Source organism: Callithrix jacchus, chromosome 5 (assembly GCF_049354715.1).
Source record: "Callithrix jacchus isolate 240 chromosome 5, calJac240_pri, whole genome shotgun sequence".
Classification (NCBI taxonomy): domain Eukaryota; kingdom Metazoa; phylum Chordata; class Mammalia; order Primates; family Cebidae; genus Callithrix; species Callithrix jacchus.
This window is the reverse complement of record NC_133506.1, coordinates 118,709,744-118,730,683: the sequence shown is the minus strand read 5'-3', so window position 1 is coordinate 118,730,683 and position 20,940 is coordinate 118,709,744. Positions and strand designations below refer to the sequence as shown.

At 37.6% G+C, this 20,940-nt stretch overlaps 1 protein-coding gene across 7 annotated transcripts in view; it reads left to right on the top strand.

Annotated features, from left to right (window-relative positions):
- NPEPPS (aminopeptidase puromycin sensitive) overlaps window positions 1–20,940 on the top strand; it is a 106,286-nt gene that overhangs the window by 56,287 nt on the left and 29,059 nt on the right. For 4 of the 7 annotated variants that reach the window (XM_035301381.3, XM_035301378.3, XM_035301373.3 and 1 more), the window contains 10 exons: window positions 1,354–1,475; window positions 4,415–4,522; window positions 7,422–7,622; window positions 8,067–8,163; window positions 8,276–8,309; window positions 9,157–9,271; window positions 12,265–12,429; window positions 14,984–15,088; window positions 15,517–15,577; window positions 19,928–20,037. In XM_035301381.3, coding sequence (XP_035157272.1) covers window positions 1,354–1,475; window positions 4,415–4,522; window positions 7,422–7,622; window positions 8,067–8,163; window positions 8,276–8,309; window positions 9,157–9,271; window positions 12,265–12,429; window positions 14,984–15,088; window positions 15,517–15,577; window positions 19,928–20,037 — 1,118 coding nt within the window. The remainder of the gene's footprint in view (window positions 1–1,353; window positions 1,476–4,414; window positions 4,523–7,421; window positions 7,623–8,066; window positions 8,164–8,275; window positions 8,310–9,156; window positions 9,272–12,264; window positions 12,430–14,983; window positions 15,089–15,516; window positions 15,578–19,927; window positions 20,038–20,940) is intronic. The other 3 variants (XM_078374269.1, XM_035301379.3, XM_035301377.3) reach the window with 2 other exon arrangements.

Sequence of the window (20,940 nt, the reverse complement as noted above, 5' to 3'; positions counted from 1 at the left end):
TCATTTTAGGTCAGGAGTTTGAGACCAGCTGGCCTACATGGTGAAACCCTGTCTCTACTAAAAATAAAAAAATTAGCCAGGCATGGTGGTGCACGCCTGTAGTCCCAGCTACTCGGGAGGCTGAGGCACAAGACTTGCTTGAACCCAGAAGTGTGTGACAGAGTGAGCCTCTGTCTCAAAAACAAAAAAACAATGTCAGAGGGAAAGTCACAACATTTTGAACAACGTCAGATGTCATTGCTCTTCATTTTAGAATGACAATTTGAAACATTAGGATATAAAAGTTTGGTATGATTGGCTAATTACTTTATAGTCATGCCATATCTTTGATTTGTTAGATTCCCATGCTCTAAATCTTGATATAATAAGTAGGACCTTTAAAAGGATCAATTAAAAAGTCAACATTTCTCTACGTTTTGTTCCTGACTTGATTTGTAAAACAGAATGGTAGATTACTGTTTTGTCATGAATCTATATTTACCAGATTATTACTAGATAATAATCTTTTTATGTTATAAAGTATATAAACTAAAAAAGCTTACATTTTTTGTCTAAATTTTTTTGCTCTTATATAACAGTAGAATACATATTTAAGTTGTATTTTTATTTGCATTTAATAATTTATTAATGTATTTCTTTATCAGATTTCAAATGATTGAGGTGACTCGTAAGAATTTGTTTTATGCCCTGTTGCTGATCAAATCATTGGTCTTCTCCATAGTTTCTTATAAAATTTTGCAATCAGTGTTCCTTTTGGAGTAAACATTTAGTGTCTTGTTTTGATAATAGAGTAACTGGCTACATTTCTGTTTCTATGCATGAAGTTGTGTAAAAGGACCAATTCACGTGTATGATTGGCAGAGAGCATGAATTCTGGACTTAAACATTTTAACTCACTCTCACTACTTACTAATTGTATGACCTTGGGGAAGTTATTTAGCTTCTCAGGCTCAGTTTCCTCATCTGAAAAAATGGGGACAGTATCTACTTCCTGGTTTATAAATAGTTATATATATTTTAAAAGCATTATGCACAATAGCACATGTCAGGCATTTAAGAATAAATGTTTGTTTCTTTTCCTGTTCTTATTTTCACATATTGGTAGTTTGAGACTAAGTTAATAACTTTCTAGGCAGCCACCCTAAACATGGCTTTCAAGAGTTGTTTTAAGATTAGTCTCCCTTTTACTTTAGTAAGTACTGTATTCTCTCCATTGCCAGGAGGAATATTTGAGAAAGGAAGGATTGACTTGAACATTGTGAATAGTCAACTTATAGTGTCTTGAGGACATATTTTTTGATAACTGTATTTAACATCTCCATAAAAGTGTTTTTTAATTATCTTCGATCACAGGTACGGGAACCTTAAAGATAGATTTTGTTGGAGAGCTGAATGACAAAATGAAAGGTTTCTATAGAAGTAAATATACTACCCCTTCTGGAGAAGTGCGCTATGCTGCTGTAACACAGTTTGAGGTATGGGTATTCTTCTCTAAAATATTATGATCCTTAAATTAGGCATTCTGATAAAGCTGTGTTTTATTTTGTGGGGTGATTATTTAAGGCTAGATGTTCTTGGCCATGATTATATTCATAATTTTAGAATTTTTATTTTATATTTAGCCATTATCTCTATAGAAAGGAGGGAATTAAGGGTAGAGGTTGGAGAATGATTACATACAGTTACACACACACACACACACACACACACATATTTTGATACCTGAATTGCCTGTATACTGTATACCTTTATTGATTAAAATTGTTTTCTTAGTATTTGACATCTGTGGCTTTTCCCATAGCATTAGCATTATTAGCTGTTTTCTAGCATTCCTTTCCTTCTTTGACATCTTTTGTTTATCTTACTGTAGTATCTGTGCTGTCTTTGATTTTTTTCTTTTTCTTCATATGTATATAAATGTGTGTGTGTGTGCGTGTGTGTATATTTGTTGTCCTATGTAGGCCAGGATGATTTTTATTTATTAAGTATTTACAAGTTATATAAGTTGTTTTGAATCTGCTAGTTGTACTTTTAAATGTTAAATCTCATTAATTTTATTTTTATAAATTTCAATATGGATAATGAACCAATTCATAATTTCCATTCTTATGTTTCTGCCCATATCCCTATATTGTTTGCTTGTTTGGGATAACCTGAAATTTTTTTTATCCAGTCTACTTACAATTTGTTTTACCTGATGTATCTTCTCTTTCAATAATTTTATGTTACCTTCCGTTTCTAATAATATTTGCCACTGATATTTAGGTTTAATTCTATGTTTGAATGATTCCAATGCCTGTCTGTACCCCGTTTGAACATGTCATCCTGGAATGGTTGGCTTATGTATATCTCTAAACAATTTTTTTAGGAGAAGGTATGTGGGTAATATAATTCCTGAGCCTTTGTGTATCTGAAAAATCTTTCCTTGGCCTTTATACGTGACCAGATTTACTGGGTATATGGATTTGTTGATGAAAAAAAGAAAAAACAGCAACTTTTGACATCCAGAAGTTATCTGGCACTCATAGCTAGCCCCTGTTATTTTCCTATTAAACATAATATTACAGAATAGCAACTTTAGACAAGGCTACTCTGAGACCATAATAAAGTGAGACAAAACATGAGCATTCATAATTTTGTCTAGGCACAGACAAAAGCAAGATCACTATGCTGTCCACACAATATCAAACATCTCCATCTCTCAGTTAAAATGAATGACTACTGCTTCTTTACCAATAACAGTTTTAGACTTGCTCTAGTCTGGCCTCCATATAGATAAGATTTATTGCAATACTTCCCCAAAGAATTGCCTCCTAGGACTTCTTGCAGCACTCAATCTAGAGTGAATCCCTGTTAACTTAGACCCTCTTTCAAATCATCCAACCAAATCCCAAATCGTATATAGTGGGCTCTTTCTTACATTCTTACTGAGACACCAGTGGTTCCCTATTTTGTGTGTTTTCTCTTGCCATGAGTAATAGGCCCAACGTGTTCAATTGTGAGAGTAGTACAATTGGCTTCCAAAAGTCTGTGAATATTGTTCCAAAATCTTTTACATCTCACTTTTTCAAGAGGAGAGTCACAGACTAAAATGTTTCTTCTTCCTTTGTAGGTAAGATGTTTTATTTTGCTTTATTTTCTTCCTGCTTGCTTGTTAAATTTTATCTTGATCTTGAAAATTAAACTTTTTTTTTTAACCAGTTCACTTTTCATTGATTTTTGCATAGTACTTGATGAACTCTATTTATTTTTAGATTAATATCTTTTTTCAGTATGTAAGAGTTTTTCTGTTGTATCTTCACTGTGATATCTGTCCACTCCCTTCTCAGTTAATACTGAGTTTAGCTCTAGTATGTCTTGCAAATGTACCTTTAATTTCTTTCATCACTTTGTCATTTAGAAATTTTAAAACTTAAGTCTTGTTATCTATGTCATTAATTTCCCCTAGTATAAATTCATTTCTCTACTGTTGCTGCTTCTAATTTAAATGCTCCTGTACTGCCATTTCTTTCCTTATACTCTCCTTTCTTTTCAGATGTCTTATTTATTCATTGATAGAATTAATGATCTATTTAATGTTTTTGAGAGTGTAGTCAGCCATCTAACATTTTTTCCATGGAGAAACCCTTTTCCATAAGCTTCTTCTACCTCTTTGGATTTTATTGTTTCTTTTCATGATACAGAATCTTGTCATTGGTTCCATTTTTATTTACTAAATAAATGGAACATTCTGTTTACTAAAGTTTCCTTCTCTTATGACTGATACCCTGCAGAACCGCTAAGTTTTATTTTGCTTTCATAATAAGTTTGATCTTTTTCAATTTTTAATGAAAGAATGAGGACTCTTAAGTAGGTTAAGTGGTGACAGTTTTATGTGTAGCATATGGAAATGCCATTAAATGAGTGACCTGTTTTGAATTGATAGAGCCTCTGTCTTTATTCCCATTGCTGCCATTCCAGATAAAGAACAAAGCACATCAAATATTGAGAATATTTTTATTTTAAAAATAAAAGCCAGAGAGGCAACTTACCACGTTTTCCCAACTTTGAATTCTTATAGCATATTCTTTACTGCTCTGTGCCCTGTGTTGTGTTAACATCATTAATGAAGGCATTTGCATTAAATTCAAAATGTTAACATGTTTTATTAGAAACAAAAGTTTAGTTATAAATAATTATAATATGTTGTTAAAATCCATAGCAGACCCAGTTCCTGGATAATTGCTGGAATGGCAGTGGTAGCAAGTGTTGTATTTTCTTTCTAGTTAATGCCTCGCTTGTTGCCTGGCACTGAAGAGAAAGTAAATATTTGAACAAGGGACTGAATGAATGACAGAGAGAAATGGTGACTACTTTATGAAATAACTTGTTAGGTTAATTCTAAGGTATTTATATTTCATATTCTTTTCTTAAGGCTACTGATGCCCGGAGGGCTTTTCCTTGCTGGGATGAGCCTGCTATCAAAGCAACTTTTGATATCTCATTGGTTGTTCCTAAAGACAGAGTAGCTTTATCAAACATGGTATGTATGTGTTTGTAAGTCTATCTAAATTTTTAATAGGCTTTAGCAGATTTAGTTTGCTGATTAGATGGGATAACATGAAACCACCTACCACAGTGCTTGGTATATTATAGGAACATAATATTAGTTTTCTTTATTTTCAATAAGCCCTCTTTTTCTTTCTTTCTTTTTTTTTTTCTTGTAGAGTTGGGGTCTCACTGTGTTGCCCAGGCTGGTCTCAAACTCCTGGACTCAAGCTGTCCTCCTGCCTCAGCCTCCCAAAGTGCTGGGATTATAGGCATGAGCCACTGTGCCCAGCCAAGACCTCTTTTTCTTGATAGCCTTATTATTGGAGGATTTTTCTCCTTGCCATATTCCTTGTTAAATATATTTATAAGATTATCCAATTCTTTTAATTTAGAGTGGTAAATAAGTGACATACATGACAAGTTTAATAGATTTATAGTACCTAAAAGAAAAAGGTCTTGGACTAGATGTGGTGGCTTACACCTGTCATCCCAGCACTTTGGGAAGCCAAGGTGAGCAGATCACTTGAGGTCAGGAGTTGAAGACTAGCCTGGCCAGCATGGTGAAAACCCATCTTTACTAAAAATACAAAAATTATCTGAGTGTGGTAGTGCAGACCTGTAGTCCCAGCTACTTGGGAGGCTGAGGTGAGAGGACCACTTTAACCCAGGAAGCAGAGGTTGTAGTGAGCCAAGAACACACCACTGCATTCTAGCCTGAGTGACAGAGCCAGACCCTATCTCCAAACAAAAAAAAAGATAAAGAGAAAAAGGTCTTGACTTATTAAATGTCAAAAGAAAGCCAGGCACAGTGACTCTTGCCTGTAATCTCAGTGCTTTGGAAGGACAAGGCAAGAGGATTGCTTGAGGCTGGGAGTTTGAGACCAGCTTGGGCAACATAGTGAAACCTCATTTCTATAAAAATTTAAAACTTAAAAATTAGCCGTCTATGTAGTAGCATCCAAAAATAAATTCAGGAGAAAAAAAAAACCCAGGTATAGTGGCACTTGCCTATAATCCTAGCTACTTAAGAGGCTAATATGGGAGGATCTCTCAAACTTAGGAGTTCATGATCTCTCAAACTTAGGAGTTCAAGGGTGCAGTGAGCCATGATGTTGCCACTATATTTCAGCCTGGGTGACAGAGCAAAACCCCATCTCTTAACAAAAACAGGCCAGGCATGGTAGCTCATGCCTATAATCCAGCACTTTGGGAGGCAGAGGCAGGTGGCTTATTTGAGGCTAGGAGTTTGAGACCAGCCTGGCCAACATAGTAAAACCCCATCTCTACTAACTTAAAAATTAGCAAGATATGGTGGCAGGCACCTGTAATCCCAGCTACTTCGGAGGCTGAGGCAGGAGAATTGCTTGAACTTGGGAGATGGAGGCTACAGTGAGCCGAGATTGCACCACTGCACTCCGGCCTGGGTGACCGAGTGAGACTCTGACTGACACACACACACACACACACACACACACACACACACACACACACAGTTACAACAGAGCAAGACCTTGTCTCTATTTTTAAAAAAAAATTTTTTTAATTCAAAAAATACAGCTGCATAATGAAGTATATTTAGGTTTCTGGCCATTTGTATTCTTGGAATATGTTCTCTTCACCAGTGTTATTGATCTCATTCATAAACAGAGTAAGCATTCCCCACTTTAAGTGTATTGTCTAGGACTGTCTTGTGTGGGGAACTTGGAAAAACCTACTGCACCTGAAAATAACTGGCTTTCGCATACTTGTTGGTGGAGAGAATCCCATAAATAGAATGTCATTCTCTTCTCACATATTATTAGAGAGGAGGCTAATATATTAAACTGAAATATTCATTTACACTTCAGCATTAGCGAATTTATCAGTCTGTTCTTGAATAAGTCTTCCTTAGAAGGGAGAATAGAGAGAGCTTGAGGAAGCAGCTTGAATAGGAAAAAGAAGGAGAGCACCAAAGGGAAATTAGGGACTCTAAAGGTAAAGTTGAAATTTCTTCACTTGATTAGAGCCAATGTTGGTAGAGAAAGCCCTAGACCTAGAAGTTTATATCCTTTGAAATGGAGGATTCTACAATTATATTTTATTTTTATTAATAGTCATTTTCTTCTAAACTTACGTCAGTTGAAAAGTATAAGCCTTTACTTAAATCATCCCAATGCCTGGCTTATAGTAAATATTCAAGAAAAGTCCATTTCTCTTTTCTCTCACAGGTCCTTCGTAGTTCTAACACTTCAGCCTCCAATTTTTTTTTTTTTTTTTTGGTGATGAAGTCTCACTCTGTCACCAGGCCATAATGCAGTGGTGCAATCTCAGCTCACTGCAACCGGCGTCTCCTGGGTTCAAGCGATTCTCCTGCCTCAGCCTCCCAAGTAGCTGGAACTACAGGCGTGTGCCACCATGCCAGGCTAATTTTTGTATTTTTAGTAAAGATGGGGTTTACCATGTTGGGTAAGATGGTCTCAATCTCTTGACCTTATGGTTTTTTGTTTTTTTAAAAGATGGGGTTTCACCGTGATGGCTAGGCTGGTCTTGAACTCCTGACCTCAGGTGATCCACCCACTTCGGCCTCCCAAAGTGCCAGGATTACAGGCGTGAGCCACCGCGCCCGGCAATCTCTTGACTTTATGATCTGCCCACCTCGGCCTCCCAAAGTGCTGGGATTACAGGCATAGCCACTGTGCCCGGCCCTCCAGCTTCTTAGTATGAGTGTTTTATTTATCAGATCACTTTCCTTCTTAAAGACAGCATAAAAGCACTGGATGAATTGTGGCAGAGACATAAGCTATGCTAGAAAGGGGGAAAGAGATGCAATAAAGCCTACAGTTTTTGGTTGGTATTTGCTCTACAGTATTAATGTAAACCTATTTAATTTTTTCTTTTTTTTTTCCTTAAAGAATGTAATTGACCGGAAACCATATCCTGATGATGAAAATTTAGTGGAAGTGAAGTTTGCCCGCACACCTGTTATGTCTACGTATCTGGTGGCATTTGTTGTGGGTGAATATGACTTTGTAGAAACAAGGTCAAAAGATGGTGTATGTGTCCGTGTTTACACTCCTGTTGGCAAAGCAGAGCAAGGAAAATTTGCGTTAGAGGTAAATGTACTTGAAGAGGATTGTTCCAACAGTCCATAACTCCAGGTTGGGGAATTTACATTTCTGATCAATTATTAGTACAGTTATTTATAATTTAATCTGAAAGTTGTGCTGCTTGGTTATTTTTAATAGAATTTTGGAAATGCCAATCTTGGTGTTTTGTTATTTTACAAAATAGTAATTAAGAAAATGTAAGAGTGGAATTTCTCTAGGGAATGGGTGGGAAAATATGTAATTATATATTTACATATCAAGTACAAATGGATTAAAGTTTGGTCATTGTATTCAAAGTTTGAAGCTAAGGCAGTCTTTGGAGGTAGGGCTCCCGGTATTCATTTCTAGTAATTTACAATACATTGGCTTGCAACAGGATTCCTTTATGGGTTTCAATATGGATTACAATAAAATATTTATTAGATGGTTATTTTGTTTATACTTTTATAGGTTGCTGCTAAAACCTTGCCTTTTTATAAGGACTACTTCAATGTTCCTTATCCTCTACCTAAAATTGATCTCATTGCTATTGCAGACTTTGCAGCTGGTAAAGTAAATTTCATTTTATTGCTGAATTGTAATAACTTTTTAAAATTTTGTTATTTTTGGTGAAAGAGTATGTATATATATCAATAAATCTTTATATTTATTTTATGAAGGTGCCATGGAGAACTGGGGCCTTGTTACTTATAGGTATGTTAATGATGTATTACACTGCCTTATCTTTTCACTGATTTCATAAGGGTCTCCCTCCTAATCACAGTTAAGTTAGCTTCTGCTTTGTGATCTGGTGTAAATTTTTTACCTTCCCCCACTTTGACACACATTTCAAGAATGCAGATGGATACCCCTCCCTTTGGTGTTACTATCTGAGGGTGTAAGATTTTAAAGTGAGCATCTGGCATTAGTAGCATTTTTAGATATATTCTTGGCTCAGTTTCTCATTGCAGTGCCTTTCTTTCCTCCCAGTAGTTTCATAGCTATTTATCCAGCTTGAAGAACCATCCCTGATTTCATATCTTCTAGCCAAGTTTTTACATGTCTGTCACCACAACATAAACATGTGAGTTGTATAACTTTCAAAAGCAGAGTCTGTTTGTAAACAAGTTTTTGCCTTCCACTTTCAATTGCCTTCTTAAATGAGCTAAGTTTTAGACAGCCAGCTCAATGTTGTTTTTGGGACTGTGGAATGCGTCTTCCTCCACCACTCTCCTCATTTAATGGAAGGACTTCCTTTTCTCTCCATCTAGCACAGTAATCCCTAATCCCTTAGACAGTGTTTTCCCAGAATTTCAGACAGCTCATCCTATCAACAAAACTGATAATGAAACTTGTGTCACATTTTGATATTCTGTTGTGTGAATTCTATTGGGGTAGTCTTTAATCTTCCTGGAACTTTTTCTATCCATATTAGGAAATGTTTTCCTAATATCTCTAAAGCCTAACTTGACCATCTCATTTACTGTCTGAATCTCCCCAACTTATGCATGCCCACTTTTATTGTTTAAATTTATTTATTATTTTCTTTTTTCAAACACAGGGAGACTGCATTGCTTATTGATCCAAAAAATTCCTGTTCTTCATCACGCCAGTGGGTTGCTCTGGTTGTGGGACATGAACTCGCCCATCAATGGTTTGGAAATCTTGTTACTATGGTATTTAATATTTTTAAGTGCTCAAATATATTTATCTTCATCCTACTGAACATTATTTTGGCTACATAGTATTTCAAGTTTGGCTGCAACACTGTGCCAAAAAATAACTGAACGATAGAAGAGTTTTATTTTAAAAGGTCCACTTTGAAAGGGCTTATCAGAATTTCTGCATTGATCAAGAGCATATGGACAGTCTTTATTCAACAGACACTTCCTAAACTGTTCTAGAATTTGTCTGTAAATGGGAAACGTCAAGATACTAATTTGGGTGAGAGAAAAAGATTCCTCTTAGGTATAGATGAATGAATCATGCAGTGAGATTCCAGGCTAACCAGGCTAACTGTACTTTCTTGAGTCTTATTGTTAATCTAATTCACATCTGAAAGTAACCCGATGAATAACAAACTGATCTTTAATTAGAGAGAAATGTTTTTAAGAGTCAGTTTTTTCATTGCCTAAATGTTAAGTTGAAATTTAATGAAATAAAAGTAAACAAACTGCAGAGTAACTACAGAATAAAGTTGAATTTAGATCCGAACTGTTCTCTTGAAATTTTTACAATGTTTGCAGTAAATTATCTCTGTCCTTTAGTCCTGACTTTTCACTGTTACTCTAAATAAATACTGTTTATGAATGCCAACTATGTTAGAGCTTAGTTAGGAGCACAGCATTTAATAAGTGAACTAGAAGTACCTCTTCAATTAAAGAACTGGATATTTTGGAGCCAGCTAGATTAGATTCCCGGACAGCATTTTAGGCTGCCAAAGAGCAGAACCTAATTTGAATGTATATTGAGTTCATACGTCATAGAAATAAGAATGTAAGATATTTAGCAACTATTATGTGTCTGAGAGAGTTTCTACAGAAAGTCAACCCTTGAAAATAAATCCTTTCCTTTTGTTTTAGATGTTTAAAATTTTACATGTGAAAAAAAATTCTTTGAAATACAATTTCATGTGAAACTTTGTGTTGGTGCCTGTAAAATATGTGAAGAAATGGCCTTTTCTTCTAATGCAGCAAGTTTGCTACTTTGTACCAAATAATGTTTTTGCTTGGCTTTGAGAGAACTTTATGATTTTATTTTGAAACTACCAGAAATAAATTTTAGCAGGGGAAATGTATACATTCTTACTGTTTTTAAACAACTTTTTACTGGGTTAGTGTAACTATTCTAGTTATTAAAACTGAAATTCCAAGGGCTTAGGGATAGGTTGGAAAATAAATTTCATTTTATACCAGTTGGTCTTAGGAAGGTACTAGGCAAATTGCCACTTAATACTTAATATCAATTTTTTTTTTTTTTTTAAAAAGACAGAGTCTGACTCTGTCACTTAAGCTGGAGTGCAGTGGCACAATCATGGCTCATTACAGTCTTGACCTCTGGGCTCAAGTGATCCTTCTGTGTTCGCCTCCTGAGTAGCTGGGATTACAGGTGTGTAGATGTATGGCACCATGCTCAGCTAATTTTTGCACCTTTTGTAGAGACAACGTTTTACCGGGTTGCCTAGCTGGTCTCAAACTCCTGGGCTCAAGCAATCCTCCCATCTCAGCTTCCCAAAGTGCTGGGATTACAGGCATGAGTTATCACACCTGCCTTTTTTGTGGGGGGGCTGGTTGGGAGTGGGGAACAGGATCTTTCTTTGTCACACAAGATGGAGTGCAGTGGCACAATCGATGCTCACTGCAGCCTCATCTTCCTGGGCTTACGTAATCCCATTGCCTTAGCCTCCCAACAGGTGTGCGTCACCATGACCAGCTATAATTTTTTTACTTCTTAATTTTTTTAGAGATGGTATCGCACTATGTTGCCCAGGCTCGTCTCAAACTCCTGGGCTCAAGTGATCCTCCTGCCTTGACCTCCTAGAGTACTGGGATTATAGGAGTAAGCCATTGTGCCTGGCCTGCTTTCTATTAGTAATAGGCTTAATCAACTTTAATAAAATTCAGATTAAGATCTTAAAAAAATTTTTGTTTAATTGATTTTATCTGTCACTCATATTTTTTGTCCATTCCATTTACTACACATTCTTATTTAATAGATGATAATTTTATATTCCATAAGTGCTTAAACACCATTCATTTATGAACTACAACATTTCTGTTTAATTTCACATAATTTTTATATAAGCAGCAGTGTTTTTCAGTTACTCTTGAACATTGAACTCATTAGTCAGTTGTTTTCCCCAGTCATTTCTATTTTTCTTTATTTGGCTCTGATAGTTTTCTGGTTTTTGTTTTTTTTCAGAGATAATCCTTTACTAAATTCTACATGATATTTTCTAAACTTAGGACTGGGTGCAAGTGGCTCATGCATGTAATCCCAGCACTTTGGCAGGCTGAGGCATGAGAATTGCTTGAGCCCAGGAGTTCAAGGTTGCAATGAGCTACGATGGTGCCACTGCCACTCCAGCCTTGGCAACAGAATGAGACCCTATCTGGGTTTGGGGGGAAGTTATTTATAATGTTTTGAAAATATTCTTTGGCCAGGCATGGTGGCTCACACCTGTAATCCCAGCACTTTGGGAGGCTGAAGCAGGCGGATCACTTGATGTCAGGAGTTCAATACCAGCCTGGCCAACATGCAAAACCCTGTCTCCACTAAAAGTACAAAAATTAGCTGGGCATAGTGACACACCTTTGATCCCAGCTACTACGGAATACTCCAACCTGGTGACAGAGTGAGACTTTGTCTCAAAAAAAAAAAAAGGATAGAAAATGACCCTTAGATAAAATTCTAATATCACCAGTTGGTCTTTCTTGACATCTCTTTTAGTCTTCTCTCTCTTTTTTTTTTGTTTTGTTTTTTTAGAAATGCTCAGTGTATGATAGTCTTCTCTCTTTTTCAGAAATGTGAGTTCTTTACCAAATGTTTTGAACTGAATTTTAGCTCATTAAATTGTGAGTTTTGGAGTATAGTGGAAGGGACATGTGGGTTTCTTAGATTAGTAGAATGACAATCATTTCATTTAAGTATTTTCATCTTTTGTTTTTAGGAATGGTGGACTCATCTTTGGTTAAATGAAGGTTTTGCATCTTGGATTGAATATCTGTGTGTAGACCACTGCTTCCCAGAGTATGATATCTGGACTCAGTTTGTTTCTGCCGATTACACCCGTGCCCAGGAGCTTGATGCCTTAGATAACAGCCATCCTATTGAAGTGAGCTGTACTTTCCAACCATTAGCCTATGACTGCTCTCATTTACAATGAAATACATAATTTCTTATATAGATACTTTGGATTTTGAACAGAATAAAAAAGAGCATAGGCTATTCTACTAGTTCATATTTCCAGTCTTGAAAAGCTAATAAGTCTAAGTTCTATTTTTTTTTTTTTGAGATGGAGACTTGCTCTGTCACCCAGGCTGGAGTGCAATGGCATGATCTCTGCTCACTGCAACCTGCGCCTCCCAGGTTCAAGAGATTTTACTGCCTCAACCTACTGAGTAACTGGGATTACAGGTGCCCACCACCATGCCCGGCTAATTTTCGTATTTTTAGTAGAGACAGGATTTCACTATGTTATCCAGGCTGGTCTCAAACTCCTAACCTCGTGATCCACCTGCCTCGGCCTCCCAAAGTGCTGCTGGGATTACAGTCCTGAGCCACCTCGCCTGGCCAACATTTCTTTTTAAGGTAGGCAGTATAAAAAAAAATTGGTCTGGCCAGGTGTGGTGGCTCATGTGTGTAATCCCAGGACTTTGGGAGGCCAAGGCAGGTGGATCACCTGAGATCAGAAGTTAGAGACCAGCCTGACCAACATGGAGAAACCCCGTCTATACTAAAAATACACAATTAGCCAGGCCAGGTGGCACATGCATATAATCCCAGCTACTTGGGAGGCTGAGGCAGAAGAATCACTTGAACCCAGGAGGTGGAGGTTGCAGTGAGCTGAGATCGTGCTATTGCACTCCAGCCTGGACAATAATAGCGAAACTCTGTCTCAAAAAAAAAAAATAAAACAAAACAAAATTGGTCTTTGTAGAGCAGGGCCTATGTACCCATACACATTCATTAAATACACTTCTATTAAATACTATGGGAGAGGGCCAGCACGGTGGCTCACGATTTGGGAAGCCAAGATGGGAGGACTGCTTGAGAAATTGTTTGACTAGCTTGGTCAACATAGCATGAACTCATTTCTATTAAAAAGAAAAAAAATTACAGTATGGGAGAAATCATACCTGTTAGGTAACAGTATGGTTCCATTGTTTATGTCAAGGAAAATTCTGGACATGTTATTTTATTGTCAGGGTCTGCTTTGTGAATACTTTAATTCTGTTAACTTAGCCTATCCTTACCTCAGTTTATATATATAAATTCTGCATCTAAAGAACTAGAGTTGGCCGGGCGCAGTGGCTTACACCTGTAATCCTAGCACTTTGGGAAGCTGAGACAGGTGGATCACCTGAGGTCAAGAGGACCAGCCTGACCAACACAGAGAAACCCCGTATCTACTAAAAAATACAAAATTAGCCAGGCGAGGTGGCACATGCCTATAATCCCAGCTACTTGGGAGGCTGAGGTAGGAGAAACACCTGAACCCAGGAGGCAGAGGTTGCAGTGAGCCGAGATCCTGCTATTGCATTCCAGCCTGGACAACAATAGCGAAACTCTGTCTCAAAAAAAAAAATAAAACAAAACAAAATTGGTCTTTGTAGAGCAGGGCCTATGTACCCATACACATTCATTAAATACACTTCTATTGAATACTATGGGAGAGGGCCAGCACGGTGGCTCACGATTTGGGAAGCCAAGATGGGAGGATTGCTTGAGAAATTGTTTGACTAGCTTGGTCAACATAGCAAGAACTCATTTCTATTAAAAAGAAAAAAAATTACAGTATGGGAGAAATCATACCTGTTAGGTAACAGTGTGGTTCCATTGTTTATGTCAAGGAAAATTCTGGACATGTTATTTTATTGTCAGGGGTCAGGGTCTGCTTTGTGAATACTTTAATTCTGTTAACTTAGCCTATCCTAACCTCAGTTTATATATATAAATTCTGCATCTAAAGAACTAGAGTTGGCCGGGCGCAGTGGCTTACGCCTGTAATCCTAGCACTTTGGGAGGCTGAGACAGGTGGATCACCTGAGGTCAAGAGGACCAGCCTGACCAACACAGAGAAACCCCATATCTACTAAAAAATACAAAATTAGCCAGGCATGGTGGCACATGCCTATAATCCCAGCTACTTGGGAGGCTGAGGCAGGAGAATCACTTGAACTCGGGAGGTGGAAGTTGCGGTGAGCCGAGATTATGCCATTGCACTCCAGCCTGGGCAACAAGAGCGAAACTCTGTCTCAAAAAAAAAAAAAAACCTAGAGTTATAATCCTACTTCAATGTATTTAATTTAATTAGGGTCCCATATAATTGTAAGTCATTACAATTAGTGCAAGAAATCTAATGTTCTACCTCCATGTCTTCCTTATCCCTCCCCTACAACTCCGCCAAGAATAAACAGAACCAAAGTGACTTCTCTCCCAGCAAAACAAAGGACTGGAACCCAGGCTGTAAGGGATGACAGCAACCATTTTCTATTCAATTTTATTAGTATTAGTTAGATTTTTTTGAGGATTGTCATTATACATTATGAGTGAGTTAAAGGCAAAAAAATATAAGTTAGAAGGGTTTTCCTAGAAAGCGTTTTATGTAATTCAGTATTACAGGCTATCTGCTTCCTGTCATAACCCTGAATCACACTGTCTGCCAGGTCAGTGTGGGCCATCCATCTGAGGTTGATGAGATATTTGATGCTATATCATATAGCAAAGGTGCATCTGTCATCCGAATGCTGCATGACTACATTGGGGATAAGGTAAAAAAAAAATTAAAAATATTTCATTCTTTTATGGTAAAATCATAGAGTTTTGCATGAAAAAAAGTCTCACTTTATTTGGATTAAGTTCCCAAATAGTTTCTGGCTTGTCTTCACTTTTTTTTAATGACCAAAAAGAATGAGAATTCAATTTATTTGAAGTTGATTACTGTGGTCTCTTAGGTGAATGATGTGCAAGTATGTTTGGGAGTGGGATTGGGAGGCTGGCATAAAACTCAAGAGCAAGAGTAGAAGGCATAGAGTACACATTATTAAATAAAAGGCGGTAGGCATCAGTGGAATATATGTATTTCAGCATATCTGATACTTGAGTATTTGAGTAAATTTGTTTTTGATTACTAATATGCAAATATACTATAAATTCTGAGATCTGACTTACCTGGATTTTAAAAATTGTGTTTTCTCAGGACTTTAAGAAAGGAATGAACATGTATTTAACCAAGTTCCAACAAAAGAATGCTGCCACAGGTAATCTTTAGTAGCTTGAGATAGAAATGGAGAGAAAGTATTATCACTCTCTCCAGGCTGGACATTTTATTTTTGTTCTGAATACTTAACTCAAAGTCAGGATTCATGTAATAAATGGAAATAAATTAGCCTTATTTGAAGCCATGTTCAGGTTGAATATCTCTAATCTCAAATTTGAAATGCTCCAGAATCTGAAACTTTTTGAGTGCCAACATGATGGTCAAAGGAATGTTCATTAGAACATTTCAGATTTTGGATATTCCAGTTATAGATGCTCAGCTAGTAAATATAATGCAAATGTTCCAAAATCCAAAAAAATATGAAATTCAAAACACTTCTGGTCCCAAGCGTTTTGGATAAGGGATGCTCAATCTGTAATAAGTCATTGGGTCAACATGAATCAGGACTCATTATCCCTTTGGTCATCCTCCAGCATTCTGCTTTCCATAACTCAATACTTTGATATTTTGCCAATTTAAAGAGTCTGGGCCAAGTCTGGTGCCTCATACCCATAATCCCAGCACTTCAGGAGGCCAAGATGGGAGGATTGATTGAGCCCAGGAGTTCGAGACTAGCCAGGGCAACATAGTGAAACCCCGTCTCTACAAAAAAATACAAAAAAAATTAGCCGGGTGTGGTAGCACGTGCCTGTGGTCCCAGCTACTCAGGAGGCTGAAGTGGGAAGGATCACTTGAGCCCAGGAGTTTGAGGTTACAGTGAGCAATCATGGCTCCACTGCACTCCAGCCTGGGCGACAGAGCAAGACCTTGTCTCTGAAAAAAAAAATAAAGGGAATACAGTCATTTATTGCTTAATAACAGGGATATGTTCTGAGGAATATGTTTCAGGCAGTTTCATCAATATATGAACATCATAGAATGTACTTACATAAACCTACAGGTCCTAGGCTATATACACCTAGCGTATATGGTATATACCCTGTTGCTCCTAGGCTACAAATTACCTGTACAGCATGTTACTGTTCTGAATACTATAGGCAGTTTAACACAATGGTATTTGTATATGTAAACATTTCTAAATATAGAAAAGGTACAGGAAAAATATGGTATAAAAGATGCTCCAGCAGCCGGCTGATACGCCTATAATCCCAGCACTTTGGGAGGCTGAGGCAGGTGGATTGCTTGAGTCCAGGAGTTTGAGACCAACCTGGGGACCATGCCAAAACCTCACCTCTACAAAAAGTACAAAAATTAGCTGAGTGTGATGGCGTACGCCTGTAGTCCCAGCTACTTGGGAGACCAAGGTAACAGAATCACTTGAGCCTGGGAGGTCAAGGCTGCAGTGAGCTGTGATTGGGCCACTGCACTCCAGCCTGGGCAACAGCAAAACCCTGTCTCAAAAGAAAATAAGATGCAACACCTGTATAAGGCATTTACCATGAATGGAGCTTATAGAACTGGAAGTTGGTCTAGGTGAGTCAATGAGTGGTTACTAAATATGAATGCCTAAGACATTGCTGTACACTACCATAGACGTCATAAATACTGTATACTTAGGCTACACTAAATTTAGAAAAATAATTTTTCTTCAATAATAAATTAATCTTAGCTTAGGGACAGGGTTTCTCCATGTTGGTCAGGCTGGTCTCAAACTCCCAATCTCAGAGGTTCCGCCAGCCTTGGCCTCCCAAAGTGCTGAGATTACAGGTGTGAGCTACTGTGCCCAGCCAATTCTTTTAGATTCTTAACACAGCTTAAAACACCACCAGCACATTGTACAGCTATAAAAGATTTTCTTTCTAAAAAAGCTTATTCTGTCAGCTTTTTTCTATTTTTGAAATTTTTTATTTTTAACTTTGTAAAATTTTTCTTAAAAACGAAGACACACCTAGCAATTTGGGAGGCCGAGGTGGGTGGATCACTTGAGGCCAGGAGTTTGAGACCAGCCTGGCCAACGTGGTGAAACCCTATCTCTACTAAAAATACAAAAATTAGCTTTTTTTTTTTGAGATGAAGTTTCACTCTTGTTGCCTAGGCTCCTGTAACTCGGTGGGCTGAGGCAGGAGAACTGCTTGAACCCAGGAGATGGAGGTTGCAGTGAGCTGAGATGCTACTCCACTCCAGTCTGGGCAGCAGAGCAAGACTCCATCTCAAAAAAAATTAAAACCACAAACGAAGACAAAAACATACACATTAGCCTAGGGTTATGCAGGGTCAGAATCATCAATAATACCACTGTCTTCCAGCTCCACATCTTGTCCCACCAGGAATTCTTTCTGGACAGTAACATCCCGAGTTCTTATCTCCTATGGTAACAGTGCCTTCTGGAATGTCTCCTGAGGGACTTGCCTCAGGCTGTTTTACAGTTTTTCTAAGTAGGAGGATAATCTAAAATAATGACAAAAAGTATAATATAATAAATATATAAACTAGAAACATGGTCATTTATCATTATCAAGTATGTACTGTACATAATTGTATGTGCCAGACTTTCATATGGCTGGAAGCACAGTAGGTTTGTTTACATTAGGATTGCCACAAACAGGTGGATAATATATTGTGCTGCAACATTATGACAGCTATGATGTCACTAGGTGATAGGAATTTTTCAGTTTCATTATAATCTATTAGGATCACTATTGAATATGCAGTCCTTCATTGACCGAAACATTGTTATGCAACAAATGACTGTATCTAATTGTTTATTAGATTAAAATACAGATTTTAAAATAAAATTAAGATACTAAAAATACTTGTGGTACTACATTACCTTCATGATACAGTCTGGACATCTTTGTAAACTGTACCGTCTTGAACAATTCAGCCTTATGTTACTCCCAGTCATGTACCCTCTGTTTTTCAGCTTATTGAATATATTGCTGTTACTGCTATTTTCTATCTTACACTTTCTTTTTTTGAGATGAAGTTTCACTCTTATTGCCCAGGCTTGAGTGCAGTAGTGCAATCTTGGCTCACTGCAACCTTTGCCTCTCGGGTTCAGGCGATTCTCCTGCCTCAGCCTCCCTTGCAGCTGGGATTACAGGTGCCCACCAACACACCTGGCTAATTTTTGTTATTTTTTATTAGAGACAGGGTTTCACCATGTTGGCCAGGCTGGCCTCGAACTCCTGACCTCAGGTGATCCACCCGCCTCGGCCTCCCAAAGAGCAGCGATTACAGGTGTGAGCCACCACGCCGGGCTGGAATGCCCTTTTCTCCCTTGTCTGTCTAATGAACAACTCATCTTTAAGATGCAGACCAAAGTCACCTTTTACGAAGCTTTTATTTATTTTAGATGTCCACCATTTTAGTACGTATCACATTATATTGCAGTTTTGTTTTCCTTCCCACCAGTGATGTTGACCAGAAGAGTTTTACTTCAGTATTGTATCATCAGCATTGAATGTGTTTAAACTTAGGTTAGTTGAATGGGTGTAACAGTCTTAAGTTTGTCAGTGATTGTTTAGTAGCGATCTTGAACATGTTTCAGTTTCTTTTTTCCTCCTTGTTTGAATTCATCTGTTTATCTTTTATTATCATTTGTAATTTTTCTTATAAATTAGAATCACTAAGTATATCTTAGAATAAAAGACCAAATTTGGCCAGGTGTGGTGACACACCTGTAATCCCAGCACCGTGAGAGGCTCAGGCAGGTGGATTGCTTGAGCCCAGGATTTTGAGACCAGCCTGGGCAACATGGTGAAACCCGATCTCTACAAAAACTCTAAAAATTAATGGGCCGGGTGTGGTGGCTCAGGCCTATAATCTCAGCACTATGGGAGGCTGAGCTAGGTGGATCACCTGAGGTCAGGAATTCAAGACTAACCTGGTCAACATGGCAAAACCAGATCTCTACTAAAAATACAAAAGCTGGGTGTGGTGGCACATGCCTGTAATCCCAGCTACTTGGGCAGCTGGGGCAGAAGAATTGCTTGAACCTGGGAGGCAGAGTTTGCAGTAACCTGAGATGATGCTGCTGCACTCCAGCCTGAGCAACAGAGCAAGACTCTGTCTCAAAAAAAAAAAAAAGAAAGAAAAATCGCCGGGCGTTGTGGCATGCACCTGTAGTCCCAGCTACTCAGGAAGCTGAGGTGAGAGGATCACCTGAATCTGGAGGTTGAAGCTGCAGTGAGCCGTGATTATGCCACTGCACTCTAGCCTGGGTGATGGAGTAAAACCCAATCTAAAAATATACCAGTTTTTATGATAGAATTTACTTAGTTGTGGAAGAGGGGTGGCAAGGGGAATGTTAATTTGGCCCACTGTTTGTTTCCTGAACCTGAAAGAACCAAAGAAGTAGTCAGCAATGTGTTATCAAAAGTTAAATAAAATTTCTGCTTTAAGAAAATAAAAATAAAAACAGTTTAGATTATCATTATTTATCTTCTAGAGGATCTCTGGGAAAGTTTAGAAAATGCTAGTGGTAAACCTATAGCAGCTGTGATGAATACCTGGACCAAACAAATGGGATTTCCCCTCATTTATGTGGAAGCTGAACAGGTAAACATATAAAGTCTTTCCATTTGTCTGATACTGTATTAAATGAAATTCATTACAATATTATCAAGTTTGCTTTTTTGTATTTTAAGTTTTCTAGTGACATTTAACCAGCCCTGTTACTGTTTTCTCAGTAATTTTAACCCCTGCATCATTAAAATTATCCATACTTAAGATAGAAAACAAAATGTTTATGTGCTTGTCTTATCTCCAGGGAAAATACTATACATTTTTGATATAATTCTAAAAACACCAATTATAGTTTATTGTAGAAATGCAAGGTTGATTTAACATTTTTCTAAAAATCAGGCCAGGCGCGGTGGCTCACGCATGTAATCCTAGCACTTTGGGAGACCAAGGTGAGCAGGTCACTTGAGGTTGGGAGTTTGAGACCAGCCTGGCCAATGTGGTGAACTCTGTCTCTACTAAAAATACAAAAATTAGCTGGGTGTGGTGGCGCACGCCTATAATCTCAGCTACTTGGGAAGCTTAGGCAGAAGAATTGCTTGAACTGAGAGGCAGAAGTTGCAGTCAGCCAAGATCGTGCCACTGCACTCCAGCCTGGGCAACAGAGTGAGACTCTGTCTCAAAAAAACAAAACAGTGCATTGATTTATAATTACTACATTTAACAGAATCAGTCAGATGCAAATATTGAATAATCACTGATTAGATGTAGAAAAAACATTCGGTAAAATTTCATACCCACTTACAATATCATTGTGTAAAATTGGTTTTTAATGTTGATTGGATGGCAGTATGATTTTGATTGGAATTGCAATTCATTAATTGAACTGTTATCTGAATTCAGAGAGGAGTACTTCATTATGGGTTATACTCCAAAAGGACTGAGAATTACACATCATCCTATAATGCCTACCAAAAAGTGATCTTAACTGAGTTTTAT